The sequence below is a fragment of the Sceloporus occidentalis genome, unplaced genomic scaffold, assembly GCF_023333645.1.
Source record: "Sceloporus occidentalis isolate IW3139 unplaced genomic scaffold, rSceOcc1.0.p SCAF_7, whole genome shotgun sequence".
In the NCBI taxonomy this organism is placed as follows: Eukaryota; Metazoa; Chordata; class Lepidosauria; order Squamata; family Phrynosomatidae; genus Sceloporus; species Sceloporus occidentalis.
Window position 1 is genome coordinate 67,401,584 of NW_028316987.1, and position 27,225 is coordinate 67,428,808.

General features: G+C 40.9%; 1 protein-coding gene across 6 annotated transcripts in view; it reads right to left on the minus strand.

Annotated features, from left to right (window-relative positions):
- Positions 1–27,225, minus strand: part of PPP1R9A (protein phosphatase 1 regulatory subunit 9A) — a 199,000-nt gene that overhangs the window by 66,177 nt on the left and 105,598 nt on the right. For all 6 annotated transcript variants that reach the window (XM_089533204.1, XM_089533205.1, XM_089533203.1 and 3 more), the window contains exons 5-6: positions 24,641–24,761; positions 14,000–14,104 (exon numbers count right to left, since the gene is read on the minus strand). In XM_089533204.1, the coding sequence (XP_089389330.1) occupies positions 14,000–14,104; positions 24,641–24,761 (226 nt within the window). The remainder of the gene's footprint in view (positions 1–13,999; positions 14,105–24,640; positions 24,762–27,225) is intronic.

The window sequence follows — 27,225 nt, forward strand, 5'->3', positions numbered from 1 at the left end:
AAAATTCTCAAGAGCATTTCTTCTGCTGAGTCATTTGTCAGACATGAAGTCGCAAAGAGAAGCAGACAGGAATGCAATCTGGTATATGTAGAGTTGTCAGCGAGGTCTTCAAAAAGAGAAAGAAATATATTTGAATATGTTATGATGAGGTCAGGGTCTTACTGTGAGACCATGTAACTGCACACAGAGAAGATTCAAGGTCTGGAGAAAAGTCACCAGAGTAAAATCCATAATATGTAAACCTATTAACTACCATTCTGCCTGTCCTCCAAAGATCAGTGAGATCCTGTCATAAAGCCTTTCTGTGGAGACAAAATTCTGATTTACCACTTTAGACTTTTCCTTTCTCACAAACATACATATAAAGCCCTACTCCTCTTCAGCCACTTCCCTTCTTTTTCTGCTCACCTGCATGCTTGTCTATGAAGTGCTGCTTCTCTGCCCTCTAACAAACAGTGGGAAGAAGATGAGGCATCTCCACCATAGCTTGTGAGATATTTAGCATTCTCAATCAGAGAGCTCTGGTATCACTATAAACTACAAATCCCAGGATCCCATAGGATTGAGCCATGCCAGTTAAAGCAGTGTCAAACAAATATTTCTGTAGTGCAGATTGGACCCATGACAGGTATCTCCATCCTACATGAATCTGTCCAGTCTTCCTTTAAAGCTGCACAACGTGACAGTCAACACTATGTATTGGGGTAATGATTTTCATAGTTTAGCATGCACTGGCTTATCTGGCCTTTCTAAATATGGAAATTCATAGAAGGATTTAGTATTGGCTAGATCTTTCCACATGTGAGAAGCCAAGAAAAAACTGCCACAACACAAAAAGTTATCTTTACTGCTGGGTTTTGAACTATGAGAGATTAGAAGAGCTCACTATGGATCTGCCTATATCCATTGAACAGGAAGACATTTACATGGCTGCCTGGCAACAGTACTGACTCTTGTTGTTGTTAATTCTTCTCTAACCCCCCCAAGGATACCCCCAGGATAGAAACAGCCAGGGGGAACTGATAGAAGTATGTTGAGGGCTATGGCCACACAAGAAATGGTTACTAGTTTTTAGAATAAGGACAAACAACTGCAGCAAGGGCCAATTTTAACTTCCATACTTCCATAGTGGGCCATACTATCATGTTCTTGCCTAAAAAAATGTAAACCACTTCTAATTTAAATTTCTCTTTTTAGCTGTTTTTCAGCATTTGGATAATGTTTTTTTTGGGGGGGGGGCAAGCGTGTTGGGAAATGAGTTTAAACACATATAGCTGTTCCATGTAGTATTTAACAGGGAATTCCCTTTAAATGCAAATCTAACTAAAGACCTATATGCGGAAGATTGTTATGATGAAACAAGGTCTCTTTGCAGTGTGAAGGCAAAAGGGACCAGACCCCCACTTCCCAAGCAGAGTAAGAGGGAGACTTGGCATCTTCTAGCATTAAATTAGAGGATTCAGAATAGGTAGACAAGAAGGGAGAACACTTTGGGTCACTCAAACTATCTAATTCTATAAATACTGCCCTCTCTGTGGCATTCTTGACTCTTCAGTGCGAACCGTTGCTACAAATGACCTGAACAGACACCTGGGCCAAAAGTAAAAAAAATAATTTCAGCAGGGAGAAATGTAAGATACCACGCTTGGGCAGTAAAAGTGAAATGCATAGATATAATATGAGTGACACTTGGCTTGGTGGCAGTAAATGTGAAAGGGATCTAGGACCACAAACTGAACATGAGTCAGCAATGTGATGCAGCAGCTAAGAAAGCCAATGCAATTCTAGGCTGAATCAATAGGAGTATAGTGTCTAGATCAACTGAAGTAATAGTAGCACTTTATTCTGCTTTGGTCAGACCTCATGTGGTATACTGTGTCCAGTTTGGGGTACTAGAATTCAAAAAGGATGCTGACAAGTTGGAGTATGTCCAGAGATGGGTGACCAAAATGGTGAAAGGTCTGGAAACCATGCCTTGTGAGGAGTGGCTTGTGGAGCTGGGTTTGATTAACCTGGGGTAAGAGAAGTTTAAGGGACGGCATGATATCCATGTTTAAATATTTGAAAAGATGTCATATTGAGGATGAAGTAAGCTTATTTTATGCTGCTCGAGAGACTAGGACCCACAGCAATGGATTCAAGTTATAGAAAAAGAGATATCACCTAAACATTAGGAAGAACTTCATGGTAAGAGCTGTTTGTCAGTGGAACACGCTGCCTCAGAGAGTGGCAGAGTCTGCTTCTTTGGAGGTTTTTTAAGCAGAGGCTGGATGACCTACTATCAGAAGTGCTTTATGTTTTCCTGAATGGCACGGGGTTGGATAAAATGTCCCTTGTGGCCTCTTCCAACTCTATGATTCTATGACTTTGCATGCATGAGTTCACAAGATTCATTCCTGTCCCTCAAAATTACCTTGATGGGTTCTGAGGAACATGTTGTTATGTGCCTCTAAGCTGACTCCGGCATCTGGTGACTCTATCATAACATTTTCTTGGCAAGATTTATTCAAATGAGGTCTACCATTGCCTTTCTCTTAGGCTGGGAGAAAGTGACTTGCCTAAAGGTACACTGTGGGTTTCCATGGCCAAGTGTAGATTCGAACCACAGTATCTGGAAGCCTACTCCAATATTTAAACCATGCTGGCTCCCAAGCTGAGGCGCTTGGGTGGCACAAAAAGGGGGCTGGGGCCTCGAGGCTTCATTTTGTGCACTCCACTTTTAGAAGCTGATACTTTTCAATTAAAAAAAATCAGTGGGAGAATTTTAAATACACAATGGGCCATAAAGACTCATATGTTCAAAACATCACAAGCAATACTTTAAAACAAGACACATTGATTTTTTATATAAAAAAAAGTATAGGAGCAGAGAATATCTAAGTGCAAACTGTTTAATTAACTATTCCAGTTCTGATTATGTAGGCAGAAACCAGTATAGAAGAGTCATTATGCTCTGAATCATGGCCGGAAAGATTAGCCATTGAAGCAGAAGAACACTTAAAGAACCTAGCTAATTATATGCTTGCTATTACTGGTGTGCTAGAACTAGACATGTACTTTATTACTGACAAGAATAGTGCTAAGGAGCATACGGTATGATTACAGAGAGCATAATAACCAGTGAAGTCACATGAAGGAACATACAATATCCAAGTCTACCAGGAAATAAAAATTCTCTTCTACAAATCCGGGTGAATTGATTAGGTGCTCTCTGCAAGAATGCTGCCTGGTGGATCATGCACTGTGATATCAGTGGAGTCCTAAAACAGTACCTCAGAAATATCTCAGTGCAGGCTACTCTGCTTTGGGGATTACTATTTATTTATGCTAAGGCTGTTCTAAGGGAATGTTATTAAGGCATATTAAGTAGTCACTTTACTGAAGCTAAGCCAAGCTATGGGCTTGTCTACATGATTAAAATACTCCTCATACGAGTCAAATATAATATTAACTGGCCACATGCACTTCATGGGGCTTTCTGTGCCCCCCCCCCTCCTTAAACCTTGCAGAAAAAGGCTTCGTGGTTTTTACCAGAGTATCTTTAGAAATTTTGGCCTGTTACAGACTGCCAAAATAAAGCTGCTTCAGGTCTCTTTGAAGGTATGCTATTTAAATGATGCATGGGTCCTAAGAGTCCGGAGGTCGCGGCAAAGCCACACTCCATTCCTAAGCACTGGAGTGCAGCTTTGGTGCAGCTTCCAGATTCTTAGGATGCATGCATCATTTAAACAGCATACCTCCAAAGAGACCCGAAGCAGCTTTATTTTGGCAGTCTGTATAGTATCTGTAGAAATAAAAGTGTGCATTTTTTACAAGAGGGAGTATGAACAGATGCAAATAGATGTGAATTTGTGCAGGAAAGTGAAGACAAGTAATCACTGATCTGAATGGCTGAAAATGTGCACCAATATATATAATACACTTACATGTACATTACCTCTTTGGCCTCATCCATACTACAGAAATAATGTAGTTTGACATCGCTTTAACCACCATGGCTCAATGATATGGAATTCTGGAATTTGTAGTTTTGTGAAATATTTAGCTTTCTCAGAGAGCTCTGGTACCACATTAAACTATCAGTCTTAGGATTCTATACCATTGAGCCATGGCAGTTAAAGCAGTGTTAAACCACATTATTTCTGCAGTGAAGATGTACCCTATGGCTTGGGACTGACAAGAGACCACCTGAGAACCTCCTACATGCTGCCTTGACTTCGAGGAAGTGGGAAAAGGAGGGTGGATCAAAATAAATAAGAGTACAGGTGGTTTGAGTGCTGGATTAGGAGTCTAAGAGATCAGGGTTTGGATTCATGCTCAGACATGGAAACCCATTAGGTGGGCAAGCTGCACTCTCTCAGCATAAGAGACAATGACAAAACTTCATCTGAATAAACTACGATAACCAAAAAAGCTCACAATAAAAAAATGTGTGTATGTGTCTTAAACAATCAACCCAGAAAAGCAAACCAATATATTTAGCAGAAGAGATAAAACAAAACCTGAAACATACAACACTACTTTTCAGTCCTGGTTTTGGTCCTTGTTTTCTCTGCTGTAAACTGCGCTTCTTAAGAGCTTTCAAAGTAATTTTTTAAACCTACACATTTAAATGGATACTATTCCATACAGATGATGTAGCTCTAAAGGGCATAATACTCTAGTCTGATGAGGTGGGGAAGATATTGAATTCTGACTTGATAGCTGGCTGAGCAACAAGAAACACATTAAATTAGCATTTCCCTGCTACAGAAAATAGGACTAGTTCATGAAGTAGCAGTTAAATGGAAAGACACAGCCTCACAACAGGAGTATTTGCAAGTCAAGAAGTTAGAATAAGGAAAAGATTTCAGTCACTCCAGGGCATATGATTACCGTAAATAATGACCTCAGGAAGATGATGACAAGTTGCATTATCTTAAAATAATATTAACATGGCATACTGATGCTGAATGGTGTTTATATGATGGGCTCTGGAGGGGTGTTGGCCTAACCATCAAGAACCATCTAAATACTGTCAACACTTGTGGCCATTAAAGAGACAGAAAAAATGTGTGTACATAAATATATATTTTGAACTCCTAAGGGTGAATGCAGTTTGAGCAAATTCCATTATGGAATGCTTTACAAGGATATATAGAATCATAGAATCAGTTGGAAGAGACCATAAGGGCCATCCAGTCCAACCCCCTGCCATGCAGGAAATCACAATCAAAACATCCCCATTGACAAATGGCCATCCAGCCTCTGTTTAAAGACCTCCAAAAAGGGAGAATCCACCACTCTCTGAGGAAGTGTGTTCCACTGTCAAACAGCTCTTACTGTCATGAAGTTCCTCCTAATGTTGAGATGGAATCTCTTTTCCTGCAGCTTGCATCCATTGTTTCAGGTCCTGTTCTCTCGAGCAAGCTTGCTCCCTCCTCAATATGACATCCCTTCAAAATATTTAAACAGGGCTATCATATCACTTCTTAACTGTCTCTTCTGCAGGCTAAACATCCCCAGCTCCCTAAGCCGTAAATATAGCAAAACTAGATAACTAGTAGGAAGCATTTTCTGTATCAAGTTATAGATCCGTATTGAATAATATGGAAAACATGATGATAAAACAACAGCCATCTCTCATGAAATCTTTGCACCAGTCAAAAAGAGTTATATTAACAATACCAAGAAAGTGGTGGGATCGGGGTGTTCAATTCTGTAAAATGTACAGAGCTGGACACTGTGACTATGCACACAGCACAGTGTAAACACACACCCCAAGTGAGGAAAAGCTCTACAAATTCAATTGCTAAAGAAAGCTGGCTACCCCTTTCTGTGGCAATTACTCGTCTTGCCATAATGAAGACTCTTTCCTTCAATGTGGTGAGATAAGCCACCCCACTTCAGTTTTGAAAACTGGAGTTGAACATATACTGTGACAATGTTATTTTTTGTACCAAATGCAGTGTAATTGATAAAGGCCTTAGCTTATAATAATCACCGAACTATAGCCAAAGCTGACAGTGAATTCGATTTTAATTTTGTTTTGCCCAATGTTTATTTCTATGTTTGTTGGTGGGTTTGTGAGCCAGCATAGTGTAGTGGTTTAAGTGTTGGAGTATAACTCTGGAGAACAGGGTTTGATTCCTTGCTCGGCCATGAAAACCCACTGGGTGACCTCAGGCAAGTCATACTCTCTCAGCTTCTGAGGATGGCAAAGGCAAACCTCTTCTGAACAAATTTTGCCAAGAATAAGGTTGCCTTAGAGTTGCTTTAAGTCAGAAATGGCTTTAAGGGGCACAACAACAACTATGTTTTTTCTGGAGTAAATCTGCCATTCAATAGAAAGCGTGTTCATGTTTTTGGGTCTTGTAATATAACTTAAATTCCCTAGCTATAAAATGTCACACAGTCATATCCTTCTGAGGTGCTTTTCAGTGTTTAGAAGTGGCATACGGAGGCTGCCTGATGTTATGGTTTACAAGTTCAAATAATAGCACTAAAGCTCAGAAGACAAAGCATTGTTTTAACTCCTGGTTATGACCCCCTAAAGCTGTAATAAAATAAGAATCTGTGGCTGTATACTAAACCTTTAGAAATTCCAACAACTTTTGTTTACGAAGAGCAGGTAAATCACAGCAGTATTCTGGCAGAACGTGGAGAGATGAGAGAGAATATCCTGCTAGTAGGAAGATAAGCTTTGTATCCTCATAAAACTGTTAACAGGGTACAACTGGAATCAATTTTAAAATTGCCTTGAATTATACAGAAACAGTAGATACTCTTAAATGTGACCCACTCAAGCCTTGTTTTTGTTACATCAAGATGTTGGATTTGTGGATAATAAGAGTAAGGCAGGAAGTAAAGCCATTCCTTTCACTATGCTACTGTATTTACACTTTTTCATTTGTTCCTATAAAAGTCTAGTTTAAACTCAGGAGGTATGTCATTGTTTTTATGTTCCTCAAAAGCGCCAAATGCTGCTGCTTTTAGGACCATAATTTCAAGGCTAAAACACATCATATTCTTTACAAGTTCCAGCTAATATAAAAAGATTGAAATGATAAACTTCATGAGGGCAAATATGACACTGTTCCCTGTGTCAAAACTATAGCTGAAAAGGTAAAAAGCCATATTTCTGTTTCATCACTGTGTTAATGAAAGACAATTGAGCTACATTATATCCAGAAGCTACAACAGGGAATCTATTCTAGGTCACTGACTTCTACTGTCATTACCATTCAAAAAATGCTCATGAAACTTGGCAAGAGGCAAAGTCACTAAACAGTAGTACCATATAAGCATTCTAAAGTAGTATTGACCAAATTATTGCAAGAGGGGGGAAATCAAATAAACAGCTTCAATTTAATTACTTTTAAAAGACTATCAAATACACATTCCTATATATAAAAGATCTTTGATCAATACTATTATGGGAAGGGAGCTGAAAGAATGCTTAAGGAGATGTGTGTCCAAAGCACAAGTAATTAAAATAAAAATTGGTAACAATGCTAATCAAAACAAATTATTTAAAATTCATCTGATTCTACAGTTAATAATAAAGTATTGTGCAAATAATAGGTGGGTGATCACATCTGTCAAATCAGAGAGGAATAACAGCTACGTCTTAATTTCATCACCTCCAGTTGCAGATTTATAGTGGAAAACATTCGCTTCCAGCGAGAGACAATGCTTACTGCATTATGGGAACTTAACAGTATTTCCCTGAAAGTGGTAGCCAGGTAGTAGCTACAAACTATAAGGTTTATTTCACATAACATAGTTGCAGCATTTTGACCCCAGTTTCACTGCCATAACATCATCTGACTGAATCCTAGAATGTGAGGCACTAGAGCTTTCTGGAAGAGGATTCAAGATGCTTTGTTGTGGTGGTTGTCCCTTTGAGTCCCGCTTACAACAACCCTATCATTGGGTTTTCTTGGCAAGATTTATTCAGAGAAGGTTTCCTATTGCTTTCCTCTTAGGAGGAGAGTGTGAACTGTCCAAGGTCACCCAGTGGGTTTCTATGGCTGAACCCTGGTCTCTCAAGATCCTACTCCAACTTCCAAACCAGTACACATACTGGCTCTCATAATACTGCATCCAAAAATACCCCACAAAACTACAAATTCCAGGATTCCAGACTCATTAAAAGCATCTGTCAAGGAGTCAACATTTCCACACTATCAAAAGCAGCTCTGGATAAGAAAAAGTCCATATGTTCTGCTTAAGCCTATTGTAAGAAATTCCAGCTATTGAAATGCTGTGGTAACTGGGTTTTTTTCTAAAAGAGAGCACAAGTGAAATGTGACAAGTAAAGTCAGGATAAATCTTAGACATAGGGGTATTAGTCTGGAAAATCCGTATGCAAAGGGATCTTGTAGCACCTTTGAGACTAACTGAAAGAAGGAAGCTGGTAGCATGAGCTTTTGTAGACTTGAGCCTACTTCCTCAGATGCACGCATTCTTTCTTTTGGTTAGTCTCAAAGGTGCTATAAGATCCATTTGCATAAAGGGTAACTCTTGTAAACCATGCAGTGTGGAGTGTGGGATTCCGCCTATCCTTAAGAAAATATGTCCTTTGTGAAGAAGAGCAGCTCATCAGCATACCTTTCCTACCAGCCTATGCTGAAGTTGCCATAAATGGAAAGGAAGCTGGACTGGGTGAGGAAGCAAACTTTTAAGCTAATGAACAATGAGGGAGAGCACTGGGAAGACGAGCAGCTCAACTGCATATCTCTTCCAACAGCATTTGCTGAAGTTGTTGGGAGCAAAACGGAGCCGGATTGGGTGAGAAAGCAAGCTTTTGAGCCAGTGGCAGTATTATTCCAAAGAGTTACTACAATCTAAAAGATGAGAAAAATTAACTGCAGGTTTGGAGGCAGAAGGATCATGTTTGCTGCAATGTGCGTACAATATTTGTTTTTTTGCCAGGAAACCTTTCTGAATACACTTGCAGCAAGTGCAAGCCAGCAACTCTCTTGGAAGAGAAGGTCAGCGCACTTCAGCAACAGATTGACACTCTTCAGTGCATCAGAACATGAGGACTTCCTGGAAAGAACAGAGGGAAAACTGATTTTTCACAGTCAACAGAAAGAAAATGCCAAGGAAAATGAAGAAGACTGTTATCATTGAGGATTTCAGCAAAACAATTGATAATATTTTGATTAGCAAACTGCTTAAATATGGAATAGAAAGAAACACTGTCAGATGGATCCACATTTAGTTGGGAAATGTGCTCAAAGAGTCATCATCAATGGCTGCACTTCAAACTGGAAGGAGGTCTTCAGTGGAGTGCTTTTGGCTTCTACTCTAGGGTCATTATTCTTCTTTATTTTTTTATCAATACCTTAGATGATGAGGTGGAGGGAATCCTTATCAAGTTTGCAGATGGCACAAAACTGAGATGATACAGTGGAAGATAGGAACCATTGGTGCACTGTGATGTGTCCGTGATGGAAGTGCGGCGCCCAGAGTGCGGACGTACCGCTGCGCTTGCATCATGTGTGTGTGCCCTGTATTATTATTTATTATTATTATTATTATTATTATTAACCTTTATTTATAAAGCCCTGTATGGATGGTGCTGCGTAAAGATGGCGCCATCCATACATGCAAGGGTTCTGGAGCATGCAGATGTTGCATGCATGCTCCAGAACCCTAGTATCGGCGGCAGCATGAAGCTTTTGGCCCATCTGTCCCAGGCCTATGATTCAATGATTCTACTTTTAACGTGAAGAAGTCCTGTGGCGGTACAGTGGCCTTACAACTCCTTTAAATTTAGTACAATGTCATGTCATGTTTATCCAGCTGTGAGAGAATCTGGAACACTGGCGTGGACTCAAAGAAGGTTGAATACAGTGCCAGCCATGTTATTCCTGAACTGTTGACCCCTTAGGTAGTATTAGCTCTAAGCTAATGAGACGAAAATGTTCCGGTATTGGGGGGGAAGGGTAATCCTGTTCTTCAAAATATCCCTGTGAGTCAATCTGGAAAGCTAGGCAGGATGCAACAAGAACCAGTGTACCATAAAATGGCATAAAACTGTAAGAACTGCTTTGTTGGATCAAACTAAAGGTCCATCAGAACAAGCACTTAGTCGTAAAGGAAACCAGCCACGTTTTCCCAGGAAGCACACAAGTAGAAAATACCGTAATACATACTGCCATCCTGTTTCCCCTTGGCATTTGGAAATCAGAGGTACAATGTCTTTGAACTTAAAAGGTGTAACTTGAGTAGCCAGCCACATGCTTCAGGATTCTCATTCTCATTCTTTCTAAAGAGTACTTTAACTGGTGGCCATCACCATATCATTATGACAATATATTCATCCAACATTAATATCATATTCTGCAGTAAAGTGCTTATTTGTGTTTGTTCTCATCTGCCTGCCAAACAATTTAATTTATAAACAGTAGTCCTGGCATTTGGTTGTGTGTATGTGAAGAATTATGAATGAATTTTGTCCTCCTCCTCCTCCCCCCCCCCCCTCAGTATTAATCTATCTCATTCTTACCTCCCAAAGTTATGTTTTATCGATTTTTTTTATTTAAATGAAAAACTGCCAGCTTCATTGTGTCAATCATTTTAGTTGCTTCTTCTCATAATATCTCCTGTTATATATACTTGCTGTTTTATTTTTAGTTCATCTTCAGTTCATACCAACAGCAAGATCATCCCCTGCATTTCAAATCCTGCAAACATCTGAAAGTTCTCTAAATAGTTAAGACTATGTTAGAACTATAAACATGGGGCATAAATATTTTTCCCCAAAGCTAATTATTTCTTCCAAAGGTGATATAAACTTAAGAGGCTTTTACTGGGTCCAAGCATTTCACTAATTGCAGCAGCCAAAAACAGAAACCATTTTAAATTTCAAGTGTTTTACCATTATTAGGTGATATCTGATATAAAGTTGTGGCCTCTCCTGCACAGAGAAAGCCTCACCTCTATGCTGTTGAGAGCAATCACACTAGATTGTGAAAATTTGTTTTATTTGGAACAGCCTTTGGTGTTGCCTTTAATTCCATCTGGATGACAATGACCTGGATGACAGAATTGGGAGCATACTTATCAAATTTGCAGATGACACCAAATTAGGGGGAATAGCTAATACCCCAGAGGACAGGATCAAGATTCAAAATGACCTGAATAGACTAGAAAGCTGGGCCAAAGCTAACAAAATGAAATTCAACACAGAGAAATGTAAGGTATTGCACTTAGGGCGGAAAAATAAAATGCACAGATATAGGATGGGTGACACCTGGCTGAATGAAACTACGTGTGAAAGGGATCTAGGAGTCCAAGTAGACCACAAGTTGAACATGAGTGAACAGTGTGATGCGGCAGCTAAAAAGGCCAATGCTATTTTAGGCTGCATCAATAGAAGTATAGTGTCTAGATCAAGAGAAGTAATAGTGCCACTGTATTCTGCTTTGGTCAGGCCCCACCTAGAATATTGTGTCCAGTTCTGGGCGCCACAATTCAAAAAGGATGTTGAGAAACTGGAGCGTGTCCAAAGGAGGGCGACAAAAATGGTGAAGGGTCTGGAAACCATGCCCTATGAGGAACGACTTAGGGAGCTGGGGATGTTTAGCCTGGAGAAAAGAAGGTTAAGAGGTGATATGATAGCCCTGTTTAAATATTTGAAAGGATGTCATATTGAGGAGGGAGCAAGCTTGTTTTCTGCTGCTCCAGAGAACAGGACCCGGAACAATGGATGCAAGCTACAGGAAAAGAGATTCCACCTGAACATTAGGAGGAACTTCCTGACAGTAAGGGCTGTTCGGCAATGGAATGCACTTCCTCGGAAGGTGATAGAGTCTCCTTCCTTGGAGGTCTTTAAACAGAGGCTGGATGGCCATCTGTCAGGGATGCTTTGATTTGGATTTCCTGCATGGCAGGGGGTTGGACTGGATGGCCCTAGTGGTCTCTTCCAACTCTACGATTCTATGATTCTATGATCCAGAATATCCAGCAATCAAGTTATCAACTGGACAGTTATCAACCATTGCTCCAGAGTTAGTAAGATTTTCATTGCGTCCTGTTGTTTCTAGATATATTTGCAAGAGCTGGTTGTGAACTATGAAGTTCAGATGGCTTTGGAACATGGTATCTGAAGGATTTCTTACTTTCATGAGCCTGCTCATTCTCTTTCTTCTGCAGTCTAAGATGACCCCACTCTCTAAGGATGGGCAAGTGGTGACTGGGGGCCAAGCCTTCTCTGTAGTGCAGGTTGCTTGTAGAATCCATGGGGAATGTCATATGTGTATCAAGGTAAGTTGATTCCATTCTGACTATTCTCTAGAACTTCTCATGACATACACTATCTAGACCATGACCAATTTGTGGGGCATAAACTAATACCAATGAAATTGTTGTAAACTATTCTGAGTCCATGGAAAGGTGGGAGTTATAAATAAAGCTTCTCAGCTTTAGAAGGAGAAGTGGCCAACCTCGTCTCTATAAATCTTGCCAAGAAAACCCCATGATAGGATCAACGTAAGTTGGAAACAATTTGAAGGCATGCAACAACAAAAACAAAAATAAACATAATTAATGAATAAATGATCTATTTTATTGAACTTAGGTCTAATCTGAAGAAATAAAGTTTGAATCCACTTTACCTGCCATGGCTCAATGCTATGGAATTCTAGCATTTGTAGATTGTTGTGGCCTAAGAGAACTCTGACAGAGCAGACTGAATACTACACCAAACTACAAATCCCAGAATTCCAGAGCTTTGAGCCATGGCCATTAAAGTGGTGTTAAACTGCATTAGTTCTGCAAGGCAGATTAGACTTTAGTGTGTAGTCGTTTAATGCTGTACAGGACTTTGCCACATAGGGTGCGGCTACTGCTATATCAGCTTTTTGAAGTAGACTGGTAGATATGCTTAGGTTGATCCAGATGTAGGGAGATGTAAATGGACTAGAGCAGTGATGGTGAACCTTTTAGAGGCCGAGTGCCCAAACTACAACCCAAAACCCACTTATTCATTGCAAAGTGCCATGTCCCTCTGGCTTTCTAGTAACAAACTCTGTGCTGGGGTGACGGCACATGTGCCCACAGAGAGGGTTCTGAGTGCCACCTCTGGCACGCGTGCCATAGGTTCGCCATCACTGGACTAGAGGAACCAGACTTTCCCATCCCCTCCAGCCCATTTGAAATAAAATTAAATAAATGAATGTCTAAAAAGCAGATAACAGAAATCCTCTTCCCATTAATTTAAAATTTCCAGGCTTCTGAGCAAAAGGTGCAAAATTGTACCATCGGTGTAAGAGGACTGAAGTGAATGGCCTGATGAAGGAAGGATGTTCACTCAGAAGGGCATCTCAGGATATATCACACACAATGTTTATAAAGTGAGAGATGAGGATCTTTACGAGAACGAGTGTTATGAGAATGAAAATATTTACTGTTTTTCACAGTGCCTCTCTAATACTATAAAGATGTTTTTCAAGAGAAAGTACAGCATCCTTAAGGTTACTGGTAAAAAAAATTGCAAACATCTGTCCTGGGTAAAAATAAAAACAGCCAGCAACTAGTTATCTTTATATTAAATACATTTGAGAATCTGAAGTAATGTGAAGGCCTGGAAAAGAAAACCTGGAAAATTTCGGGGGGGGGGGGGGATGGTTCCCCCCCCCCCATTTTGTTCCCGAATCATGCTAAAATAAAACATTCCATAATTTATTTTATTTTTTCCCCTGGTTTTTTTCCCCTGTGGATTTTCCAGGCCTTCACATCCCTACCAATATAATAATATACAGCGTAAGTTCAGATCTCTGCAGTTGACACTAATATGAATACAGCTTAATGATAACATCAACAAGATCTCTAGAAATATGTGTCTTTTTTCAACATAATTCTTCTCAGTTCCTCCTTAGATATAAGTGATCTGTTGTAAAATTTCTGGCCACATATATTTTTTTAAAATATATTTATTTCTATTATCATATAATATCACATCAGTATCAAATTTATAATATTCTCTGCAAGAATTTCTCAAGATTACCTCACTTTTCCTTTGGTATTTCTGAGAACAGTTGCAGCAAAATTCTGTGTGACACCGACCAGACTGATCCCATCAACTTCTACAATTTGGTCATTTACTTGGATCCTTTCAGGAAAAATAAGAAGGAATAATCATGTTAAGCAGTATTCAAGCAAAACATACAAAGTCAGTAGTCACTTTTTTCACAAAAATAAGGGAATTAAGAAACAAATAATTAGTTCAACAATGTACATATGACATCCTATAATCTGTTTAAGAAGTATGAAATGCAACTAGCATGAGGATTTCTTTTTGTGCAGTAAATGGAATGAGATTCTCAGCTTCAGAGATTTTTGCAGTTAGATTTCAAATCACCTCTGAAGATGTATATAAAAATAGCTATAGTCTGAAATGTTCTGAGCTTTTTCTATATATGAGAACTCTGAGACGTGCCTCTGTTTTTTTCCTGCGGATCATATGTAAAATAGACACTCTTCCCTGAATGTCAGAATTCAGAGCAAGTATGTTTCATGGTGACAGCAGTATATGTGCAGCAAATATAATATATGCAGTTCAAATTATATTTTGTACAAAATAACTGATTTCGCTCAGCAGGCTATTGTATGATCTTACATTTGTTGTTGTCTGCCTTCATGTAGTTTCCAATTTATGGCAAGCCTAAGGTTTCTGTAGGTTTTTCTAGGAATGAGAGTACATATGTCATTCCCCCAAAGTCACACAGCAGGTTCTATGGCCAAGCAGGGAATCGAACCCTGATCTCCAGAGCTGTAGTCCAAAACTCAAACCATGGCACTACGCTGACTCTCTACACTACATTACATCTTTGGCTGCATCTGCACTGCAGAAATAATCCATCTTGACACCACTTTAACCTTCATGGCTCAGTGCTATGGAATTCTGGGAACTGTAATTTTGTGAGACATTTAGTTGCCTCTGTCAGAGGACTCTGGTGACACAATAAATTACAGTTTCAAGAATTCCATAGCATTGAGCCATGGCAGTTAAAGAGGTGTCAAACTGGATTATTTCTGCTGTGCAGATGCAGCTTTACATTACTGCTTGTATTTTCTAAAATGATCTCTCAGGCCTTCAAAATATCCTCTGACAAAAATGAAAGGTTCCTAAAGAACTACTGCTCTAGCAGTGCCTAAGGTTACATTTAAAACAAATGAGATCCTTATCACACTACACTGTTACAGTGCTATATTCTTCTTTAACTGCCATAGAAACATCCTGCGGAATTCTGGGATCTGTAGTTCAATGAGACTCAAGAGCTCTCTGGCTGGAAATTATAAATGTCTCTCCCTAAACTTCAGATTCCAGGATTCCATCGAATGTTGTAATACCATTTAAAGAGGAATAAAGCACTATAATAGTGTTAGCCCATGTCTGCACAGGCCAAATATCATATCCTTCCCTCATCCTCACAGTGTTACTATCCTTGCATTATCCCCAGTCAACCTTTGATACCAACCTCCATATTAAGAGGCATGCCTAGTCATGTAGCCCCAGAAGGGCACCCCAGTGCAAGGAAATAGTCTGCCCATACAGAGATCCATGAGACTTAGCCAGGAGGAAGTGCAAAAGGCACCACCATTCAAAAAGGATGTTGACAAGCTGGAACATGTCCAGAGGAAGGTGAGCAAAATGGTGAAAGGTCTGGAAACCATGCCCTTTGAGCAGGAACTTAGCTGGTTATGTTTAGCCTGGAGAAGATAAAGTTAATAGGTGATAAGATAGCCCTGTTTAAACATTTGAAGGGATGTCATATCGAGGATGGGGCAAGCTTGTTTGCTGCAGCTCCAGAGAATAGAACTTGGAGCAATGGGTTCAAACTACAGGAAAAGAGATTCAACCTCAACATTAGGAAGAACCTCCTTGACAATAAGAGCTATTCAACAGTGGAACATGCTTCCTCGGTGAGTGGGTGAGTCTCCTTCTTTGGAGGTCTTTAAAAAGAAGTTGGATGGCCATCTGTCAAGGGTTCTTTGTGTATTCTTGCATGTCAGGGAGTTGGACAGGATGGCATTTGAGGTCTCCTCCAACTCTATGATTCTATGATTCCATTCTATGTAGACAAGAAGGCACATCCTTTGAAACTGAAATCAATTATTTTAGTATTGGAAGTTCAGTGAAGAGGAAGATGCATCTGGCATTTGTTAGAAAGTTGGAAATCAAAGGGTATTGTCATCCAGAATTGTCACATCTTTGTTCAGGATGCTTCCATTTATTGTCTGGCTGTTCCCATCCCTCTCACCATTCTTCCTCCTGAAAAGAGCAGTTCAAAATACCTGAATAACTGCCTCAGGTCACTTTGTGCAGCTAAACTTTGTTTGGGCCATTCTAGTCAGTCTCAGTTCAAACCAGGCAGGCACTCTGTCAAATTTCACCTAGACTACTCAATATTGCTAGCCATCCCACTTCTAGGTAGTGATCTTGGTCTAACCCACTCCCCCCACTGAAGAGCCTAGCCTCTGAATCTGGTATGTATTGCTCTACCCTCTGACTCTCTATCAAGCTCCCACCACCTTTTACACTGTTAGGTCGTGTGTGTGTGAATGTATCTGAGTGAAAGTTGATTTCCCCTTATTGTTTATAAATAAAACTACGAACTTGTCTCTGGAGTTCCATGTTGGGACCTGTTAAACATAGGCTAAGATCTCAGCTATCATTACCATAGCGCTCTTGCTGGTCCCAATTGAGCTAAAGTAATTTGCTCAGTGAATACAATAAGAGGGTGCCCTCTGGGGACTCCCACCAATTCAGGTAACAACAGCAAGTACAGGTGGTTCTCCTTATCCATTGACTTTTTATCCACATATTCAAGCATCCATGGCTTGAATTTTTTTTAAAGTACAAAGTCCAAATAGCAAACCTTGACTTTGCCATTTTATATAAGGGACATCATTTTGCTGTGCCATTGTATTTAATGGGACTTGAGCATCCATGGATTTTGTTATCCTTGGGGGTCCTGGAATCAAACCCCAGCAGATAAGAAGGGCCCACTGTACTCCTAATGACAGAAGACTCAGGCCTGTTACAGACAGCCAAAATAAAGCTGCTTCGAGTCACAGTGGAGGTATGGTGTTTCAATGATGCATGCGTCCTAAGAGTCCAGAAGCCACACCAAAGCCACACTCCAGTCCTTAGGGCTGGAGCGTGGCTTTGGTGCGACTTCTGGACTCTTAGGACGCATGCATCATTGAAACACCAAACCTCCACTGTGACTCGAAGCAGCTTTATTTTGGCTGTCTGTAACAGGCCTCAATCTCCAGTTTTGACGTGAACTGTCTGGATGATGTCTGGCCAGTTCAGCAGCAAACCCACAGTATATCACCTTTAAACCCATTTTTTAAAACTCCCTTTTTGTGCTGGTTCTTTCAGAACCCTCTGGAGAAAAGACAGGCAGCTGTTTACAATGCATCACACTGTGCTGCCTGATGCTGCGAATCTCTCCCTCTGAGGTCAGAACAAAGTGCCAAGCCATGCGATCGATGCTGCATACCTTGTTTCAGCCTCAGAGGCAGTGACCCACAGCTCTGGACAGCACAGTAGGATATGTATGCATACCACTGCTCACCATCACTCCAGAATGCTAAGTAGGGGAGTGGGAACTGGGGCAGCTTTGTGCCCAGAATACTCCAGGATGTTCATGTAATATTTTGACCTGGGCAGAAACATTAATGAGTAAAAACACTTCATGAGTTTGTGGAGAAAAAACCTGTGTTCCGTTTGATGGTATAACTGCAAATAAGCATACCTCGATGTTTCATTTGGCAACTGAGTATCAGGCTCTGAAAAAGCCCTCCCTAGACCCCCTAATTCGGAACAATTATCGGCCTGTCTCACTGTTACCATTTCTGGGGAAGGTGATCGAGAGGGCAGTTGCCTTCCAGCTCCAGGGGATCTTGGAGGAGACTGATTTTCTGGACCCATTTCAAACTGGCTTCCGGGCGGGCTATGGAGTTGAGACTGTCATGGTCGCCTTAGTTGATGACCTCTGTCTGGGCATGGACAGGGGTAGCGTGTCCCTGTTAGTGCTCTTGGACATCTCAGCGGCCTTCGATACCATCGACCATGGTATCCTTCTGGATCGCCTGAGGGAGTTGGGTATCGGGGGCACTGCTTTGCAGTGGTTCCGTTCCAACCTCTCGGGTAGATTTCAGATGGTGGAGCTGGGGGACTGTCGCTCCAACAAGAGGGCCCTTACATCTGGGGTCCCTCAAGGAGCGATTTTGTCCCCCATGCTATTCAACATTTACATGAAGCCGCTGGGAGAGATCATCCGGAGATACGGGGTGCGGTGTTATCAGTACACTGATGACACCCAACCAGTCTTCTCTGTGTCTCCGACTGATGCAGTGACTAAGGAGGGCATCTCTCCTCTAAATGCCTGCTTGGAGTCAGTAATGGGCTGGATGAGGGAAAACAGACTCAGTTTGAATCCGGAGAAAACGGAAGTACTGGTGATAGGTTCTCCTGGTCCGGGGAAGGAAATTGGTCCACCTGTCCTGAATGGGGTCACGCTCCCTGTGAAGGACTCTGTTCGCAGCCTGGGGGTGCTCCTGGACTCGTCGCTCCACCTCACATCTCAGGTGGATGCGACAGTCAGGAGCACCTGTTTTCAGCTTCGGCTGATACGCCAGCTGCATCCCTACCTGGGCCGGGCTGACCTTGAAATCGTGGTACATGCTCTCGTAACCTCTCGTTTGGACTTCTGTAATGCGCTCTACATGGGGCAACCCTTGTACCAAACTCGGAAGCTACAACTGGTGCAGAACATGACTGCTAGACTAGTCACTGGATGCTCCAGGGCCAGTCATATAACACCTGTATTGAAAGACCTCCATTGGCTACCCATTCACTTCCGAGCGCAATACAAGGTGTTGGTTATTACCTATAAAGCCCTAAATGGCTCGGGCCCAGGGTACTTGGAGGACCGCCTCTCCCCGTACAATCCACCCCGCACTCTCAGGTCGGGTGGGAAACATCTCTTGTCTATTCCAAGTGCTCATTATAGTGCAACACAGAGGGCATTTTCAATCTCAGCCCCCAGATTATGGAATACCCTGCCTGACGAGCTCCGCACAGCCTCATCCCTTGATGGATTTAAGAGGATGCTAAAAACTTTCCTTTTCTGTCAAACTTTCCCCCCTATGAGTTGATGTTTTATTATCTGTTTTTAGATTGTTATTTGATGTTTTAACGCTGTTTTTGCTGTTTTTATACTGTTTTTTAACATGTACACCGCTATGATCTTGAAAAAGGAATAGCGGTATATAAGAATAAAGTATTATTAAAGTATTATTAAGATAAATTACTGTAATAGGGAAGCCACAGAAGGAAAGTTTCCCATCATCTCTTCTTCAGTGTGGCCACCTACATATCTCATCTCACAAAACGTTTCTCTAAAAAGCAAGGCTTAGGGGGCTGGTCAAAAGACAGGCTGGAATCCCCACATACATTGTTCACAAGGATTCACCATCCAGTGAGACTTTCCAAGTACTTCCTTTCACCAAGGAATATGAGGTACTGTAGTCTGTATTTCAGAGGAAGGCAATGGCAAGCCATCCCTGAGTATTCCTTGCCTATGAAAACCCTATGAAATTCATGGGGTTGCCATAAGTTGACAAATGACTCATTGTGAAGCTTGTTTTCTTTTAATCTGTATTGTATTGCATTTGTATTGCTTGTAAACCACCATGATCATGGGAACGGCGGTATAGAAATAAAATCTCAATCAATCAATCAATCAATCAAAATACCTACATATGCATACATGAAATATCAAGAAATATAAAGATGCTGCTATCAGTAAATAGAATAAAGGCACTAATGCACCACCTCTTAAATGGAAAGTAGAGTTTTTAAACAAGCATTTAAAATAGATCTAGCTACTACGCATTCAATTCCCCATGCCTCTATAACTGTAAAGTCAATTGGCTTGAGCTCTCTATTTTATTAAACGCTTCCTTGCCTCTAGTATATCATAACTTAACTACTATCACTGCTTCTGGTACACTATAATCTAGATAATGTGGGTTCATCTGTAAGGAGGTTAATTTGTATACAGTTCTGCCTTAGGGCAGGGAGCTGGACTGGATGACTTTCATGTGCCTTTGAGCCCTACAATTTGAGCCCTATAATTCTGGGTAATAGAAAGCAACAGACACATATAATTATAATCCAAATCGCTGATTCACACACATGCATACACACACAGTTTTTGCATATTGGTATCCTTGACCTGGAGCTACCATGCGATGTTGCCTTCTCTTATGTATTTTTATAAATTTATTAAGTATTCCACATGGATACTATAAAAATAAATTTCTAAAGGAATGTGGTTGTATCATTGGCATGTAAATTTATATACATAGGCATTAATTTTCAAAAACTAGTGTCCTCTTATCTGCCTTCAATACATTTCCATCCTACATAATTTTTGTTGTTGCTAAGCATTAAACATATTGCACTTATAAGTAATTGGTTAGTTTGTTGAAAGTAGTGCAGCCAATTAACACGTGACAATATACTGCTACCTGCTTATTTATAGTATCTATATATTTACAAGCAAACTAATAGATGACAATTCAATATCCAATGCTTTAAAATTTGGTTCTTCAATATGCAGGCATGATTCCAAAATTATTAACATAAAATAATGCTTTCTTGAACTATAAAATTAAATAAATATTCCACATTCCTTGTAAACAATATGTTAAGGAATTATTTCTTAGTATGTTTTAGATATATACAATGTATGCAAGCAACCATAGTGTTCTACTTCCTAAATATTAACATTCAAAAGACAGTGGGTCCAATACAAAAGTCCCACTGACATGTATAGCAGCTGCAGATGAAATTCTTGTTTTACTTCAATGGGGTCTGAACAGAAGACTTTCCTAGCAGGTTGTGCCCATCGCTTGTACTAAGTTATGATATATAATCATTAATATAATTATTAAAAACAAGAGTGACAATATTGTTTACATTTGTTTCTGAACCATGCCTTAATATTTTAGTTTAACAGCAGGAGTGTGCATGCTCTGAGTTTTTGAAGGCCAATTTTAGCATTCTAACCAGGCTGCATGGCTGCAGTTTATCAAACCAATTTTTGTTGCCTGAGGAAGGAAGTCAACCTGAAACAACATTCTGGAGCCAAAGAACACCACCAAGATGTTGCTGCTGTTGGGGTTTTTTTTACCAGTGGTGTGGGGGGCATTTTTTAAAAAGGAAATTGGAGCAGCCTCTTGGGACCTGAGAAAGTAAGAGCTCCTTAGGACACCCCTCCTGCAAGGGCTGCATGTAGCCCATTGACTGTACAATTTCCGTCACTGGCTGAAAAGGAATTTTAAGTCAAACAAACCATCACCAAAAAATCCTGTTAATTTAGACTTACAATTCAGCTCCACTTTCCTTCTTGCTAACGCCTCCTAGTTTCTGACTCATTCTCAGAAATAAATTGGACAGACTGGCATCATCTCTTCTGTATAACACATTCCTTTTCATAAGCTTCAAATAAGGGAGATGTTTTCATGCCTGAATACGCCTAGGCACCCAAAATCTAATTATATTACTACTGTTAGCAGGACGAAAACATTTCAAGAGTCAGAGCTTTAAAGAGGGTTTTTGTTTGGTTTTGTTGGCATTTTACCTTTAGCTGAATAGCTAGAATTTACCATAATTTTGCAGTCCTTACAGATAGGGATTGGCATTTATTCAGGAGTGGACTAATTATATTCAATGGCTATACTTGATTTAAAAGTTACAAAAACAGTCCTTTAATGTAAGAAATTAAATTTCCAGTTACACTATATTAGTCAGCATGTGGGTGTAATCCATTCCTTTCATCACAGAAAACAAATCCTAAAAGGGAGGTCTTGCTCATAACCTCCTTCCCATTCTGTGTGAAGAGCAACTTGGGCATCATCCAATCCACTGCGACACAGTGCCAATGCTGTGAGGATCCCCTTGTCCTCTTACAGGCATGTATTATAGATGTATATGTGGGCAACATGATGGCAAATGGGGGGAATGGGAAGTGTATTATGCCTCCCAATTCCTCATCTAGCCCTTCTCTACTCAATGGGACACACACTCATGAGCATAACACACATCTACTGGAGTGAGAGAATGAGAGAATAAGGGAAGCACAAACAGCACCCCCCGACCGTCTTTCATACTGTCTACATGTACTTTATCATGTGTGTGTGAGAGGGCTGGGATCAACTGAACCCCATCATACATAAGGTTGCGTCCTTCCAGAGGTTGTTAGACAGCAACTCCCAGCATTCTTTACCAATGGCTATGATTGCTAAAGCTGATGAGAATGAAAAGGCTGCCAATATCTGGAAGGCCACACTTTCCCTACCCCTGTCCTACAGGTATGCCACTGCACTTGTGCTGGGCTGAACCAAACTCGTTGCATACTTTTTTCTGTGTCCTACTATATAGTGTCTTACAATGAAATATATTATTCAAAGATATAGCCATATTAGTCTGCAGAATCAGTCTGTAGGGAGATCTTGTATCACCTTTGAGACTAACTGAAAGAAAGAAGTTAGCAGCATGAGCTTTCATAGATTAAAGCATACTTTCTCAGATAAATTAGATGGAACACATTGCTTGTTTTCTTGCACAGTGTACCACAAATCTGTTCTGTTTACAGACTCACAATTAGCTTTCCCTTTATAAATTGCAGTTGGACCCATAAAAAGATATCTGTGGGAAGTGATCTGAAAAAATAAGACAATCCTCCCCAGCATTCTATAATGTAAAGATAAGGCAACAGTGCAAGGCCACCAGTAGAGAAATTCTGTCATGGCCTTTCAAACATAACAGTTATTATTTTGTCTACCACTGAGAACTTCCAAAGCAAACAAAAAATTATTTGTGTGTGAAAGTTACAGCCTGCAAACAACTCATTCAGGAAACAAGGAGAAAACTGATAGTAATGTGATTTCCAATCAGCTGTTGATTCATTCAAGAATTATACAGGAGCTTCCTACAGAGAAATGCAAACTAGAAAACGTATAATAAAGAAATAAAAAAACAATAAATGTACACAGCTAGCAGAGTCCTGAATAATTTGAATGGATGGTGAAACCAAAAGGTTGCAGACAGAAATATTAAACAGTATAATTCTGGGATGCAACTGTTATACAAATCAAAGTTTGGTGACTCCATTATCAATAGTTTATTATTCTTTTTAAAAATAATTCTGCTGTTTCATTTTAGGAAGATCAAAGCACTGCATATTTAGAATCAATGATTAAAATCTCATAACCAAAACTGTCCAATACAGGCAACCCTCCATAGCCACAGATTCAACTATCCAAGGCTTGAAAATATCTGGAAAATATATACATTCCAAAAAAACAAATGTTGATTTTGACATTTTATATAAGGGACATCATTTTAATATGTCATTCTATTTACTGGGACTTGATCATCCAAAGATTTTGGTATCCACAGCCATCCTGGAACCAAACCCCAGCTTACTGTAATTTTATTTTTGTTTTCAGAGACACATACTGGTACCCTTCCAACAATGCGTTTACCTGCAAATGTGGCTGCCCAACTCATCCAGGTTGGCCCAGTTGCTAGGAGGGGGGAGCTGTTGGGCCATGGGGGCTCTCTTGTATCCAGCATGCCCTGAGTGTGATTTCCGGAGCTGGGATTGGTTGCCTGGGCCTATTAGGGTCGAGACTTCCAGCAGCCATACTACAAGTCCCAGCGGCCTTTGCTGCCAGAAGTCCCACCACTTGGGCCATGGGGCAGCCTGTCTGATGGGCTGAAAGGGTGGGGAGGGACCGGACTGCTGTTCGGTGGGGGCCTGATTGGGTGCTGGGCCTATTCAGGGTCACGTAGATGGGATGACCAGCGCCATTCCAGCCTGGCTCTCCCCACTCTCCCTCCCTCCCTCTAGTTGAGTCATGGGTTCTTGGGCACTGTCACAACTTTGGGGGACAGTAGCTGTACTGCAGAGCACAGGATCGGAAGTCCCAAGGGGCGTATATGTGAATGCCAATACAAACTCATTACTATTAAAGAACTAATTAATCCTTCCTGCTTCCATTTGCATCTATCACATCCTGGACTCAGGAATGTGACCATAGTCACTTTGGGAGATTGGTTTCAAAGTAAGACTGTTGACTCTCTTAAGAAATAATTTTCTCTGACTGAAATCTGGATTTGCTTTGCAGTTTAGAAGTATCCATCCCCCAAGAATACAGCCTTACAATTTTAGAGGTTAGAAAACTTTTTTTTTTTTTTTGGGGGGGGGGGGGATATAGTTCCAGGAATATTGGGAACTTAGTTGAGCTGTACTCCAAAAAAGACTTTTCCAACTCTGAATTCTCTCCTTTGAGACAGTTTATATGATGATGCCATTTGTGGAATACTGCAAGACTTCAAAGACCAGTGGAGTTCATGATGACTAGGGTACACACTATGTAGGCCCAAGCAGTACTTCACATTTTAGAAATCCACAGTAGAAATACTAGCCTGAATATACTTCCATCTCCAGTTATATTTTAAATAAAACCCAGTGCTGTTGACAGAATCAATGCAGAACTGTACTTTAAAACCATCACAATTAATAATCACAGTTGAATGCTGATTTTTTAATTCATTTACCTGCCATCTCTTTCTGCTGCTCCACCTTCTGTTACAGTTTTGACGAATATACCCAGTTTCTCAAGGCCTGCATCTGCTCCCACTCCCATTCCAATAATACTGATGCCAAGTCCATCTTCATCTGAGAATCAGATAAATTAAATTAATTGAAAGGTAGTGTCTCCACTTAGGTTAATATATTTTCGGTCTTATTCTCTCTCTATCTGAACAAAATATTTCATGAAATTTTGGTTTATTTTTATACCCATGGGCCCGTTACAGATGGGCATAAAGTATGCGCTCCGCGCGTACTAGGGTTAGAAAGGGAAGTCACTTCCTGATGCCCCTAACCCTAATACGAGCGGAGCACGTAGAAAATGGCAGCGCCCTATGCACACGGGCGCCGCCATGACGTCACGACCGCACCGCCTCCAAACAAGGCGGTGCGGAAGTGACGTAGTCGCACTGCGCAATAGCGCCTGGGGCGCTCTTTTGGCGGCGCAGGAAGGCGCTCCGTTTCAGAGCTCCTTCCGCAATTTGCATTGCTGGCGCAGCCTTTAGACAGCTGTGCCAGCGACGCAAGAGAGAAAGGGGCCGAGCGACCCCTTTCTCCTCCTCCCCGCTGCCGTCAGGTGTCCTTGGGGCATGAAGCCCCAAGAACACCCCTTTCCAGGCCGTGGGGAAGCAGCCTTTTGCCACTTCCCCGCGGCCTGGAAAGCAGCGGATCGGGGCCTTGGAGGCTGCTGCTCTGGCAGCTGAGGTCCCGATCCGGCAGGGAAAAGAGCGCCTACAGGCCTCCCCAAAGGGGCGGTCTGTAACGCGCCAAAGGGAGCTCACCAATGGCTCCTCTTCATCATGGAGAGAAGTGACTTTTGGGGTGCCACAGGGTTCTGTCCTGGGCCCAGTGCTATTCAGCATCTTTATCAATGACTTGGATCAGGGGTAGGCAATCTTTTTGAGCCGGGGGCCGGGTTGCTGTCCCTCAGACAACTGGAGGGCCGAAGCCAAAAAATAAATAATTAAATAATTTTTTAAAAAAAATTAAATATATAAATAAACCAGGACAAATGTAGGACAAAATTTTCAAATGGAAGACGCTTTTTTAAAAAAAATGGAGGACATGCGAAAAAATTTTGCTGATTTTAAAAAAAATGTTAATGTAAATGCATGTTTCTGAGGCTTCTATAGACAATTGCCCCCCAAAGGCCCCGGCGGCAATCGGCGGCAGGACTGGGCTGGGGCCGGTCCCAAGGCCTTGCCGGGCCGCATCCGGCCCGCGGGCCGCAGGTTGCCTACCCCTGACTTGGATGAAGGAATAGAGGGCATGCTTATCAAATCTGCAGATGACACCAAATTAGAAGTAGTTAATACCCCAAAGGGCAGGATCAAAATTCAAAATGGCCTTAACAGATTAGAGAGCCAAAACTAACAAAATAAACTTCCAAAGGGAGAAATATAAGATACTGCACTTTAGGTAGAAAAAACGTAATGCATAGGATGGGGAACATTATGTGTGAAAGGGAACTAGGAGTCTTGGTAGACCACAGTTTGAACATGACTCAACAGTGGGATGTGGTAGCTGACCATGTGGCTATGCGGGCAAGAGGCAATGAGGGGAGAGAAGCAAGAAGAATCCCCTATCACCAGCTCTGGTAACTGGCACCAGGCAAGCCCCCTTGCTTGGTCGTTTCCTCCATCTCCTCCTGCCATCTACTACATATAGGGGCAGGAAAGAGGTGACTTAGAGGGAAACGTTTTCCATCCTATAAGACATCTTTGAAACTGCACAATTTTTGAAGACATTCATACAGCAGGAAGAAAATGGTTTAAATTATTTGTCCTACACTATGAAAACAAATAATTTAAGGAAGCACACCCTTACAAGTTACATGTTTTAAGTAGGAAAACAGCAATTGGCCATTTGAGTTTTTAAAGACATTTTTAGTGGATACAATCCTGAACTGAGTGGTTTATCAATATTTCACATGTCATTAAAGGTCAGAATTTCTTCTTTTGTCACCAATATTTGCCTTAGTTCTTCAAATTCCCCTCCTGAAAGTATCACCTAAGACATTCTGCCATACACTTTCTACCAAAGACAGATGCAGAATTAACTCAACTTTTCTGAAATCTCTTTATCCTCCTTTACTATAGCTTTTATTTCCTTACTGCTTACCACCTCCTTTCACGGTTTCCTTCTTCTAAAGTGATTTAATTGCATTTCTTTTTTTTAAAAAAATGGTTGGTCTAAATGGCTTTAGCAATTCTTTCTCAAATATTCTCTCTCTCTCTCTCTCTCTCTCTCTCTCTCTCTCTCTCTCTCTCTGTGTGTGTGTGTGTGTGTGTGTGTGTGTTTTGCATCCCTTATAGTTTGCTTGGATTTCCTTGGAAGTTGGTGTTCAGGCCACTTAGTGATCTGCACACAGTAAAGCTTCTTAAAATTCCAGTGAAGCCAATGGATTAAGCCAGATTGCTGCTTGTGTGAATTAATGTGTTACCTCAACTCACAGACACAGTTGTTTTTTCATGTCAACTTGTCCCACTAAAATTCTGTGATACATCTGAACAGCACTTCCTATCTTTTAAAAACTCTACAACAGAGCAAG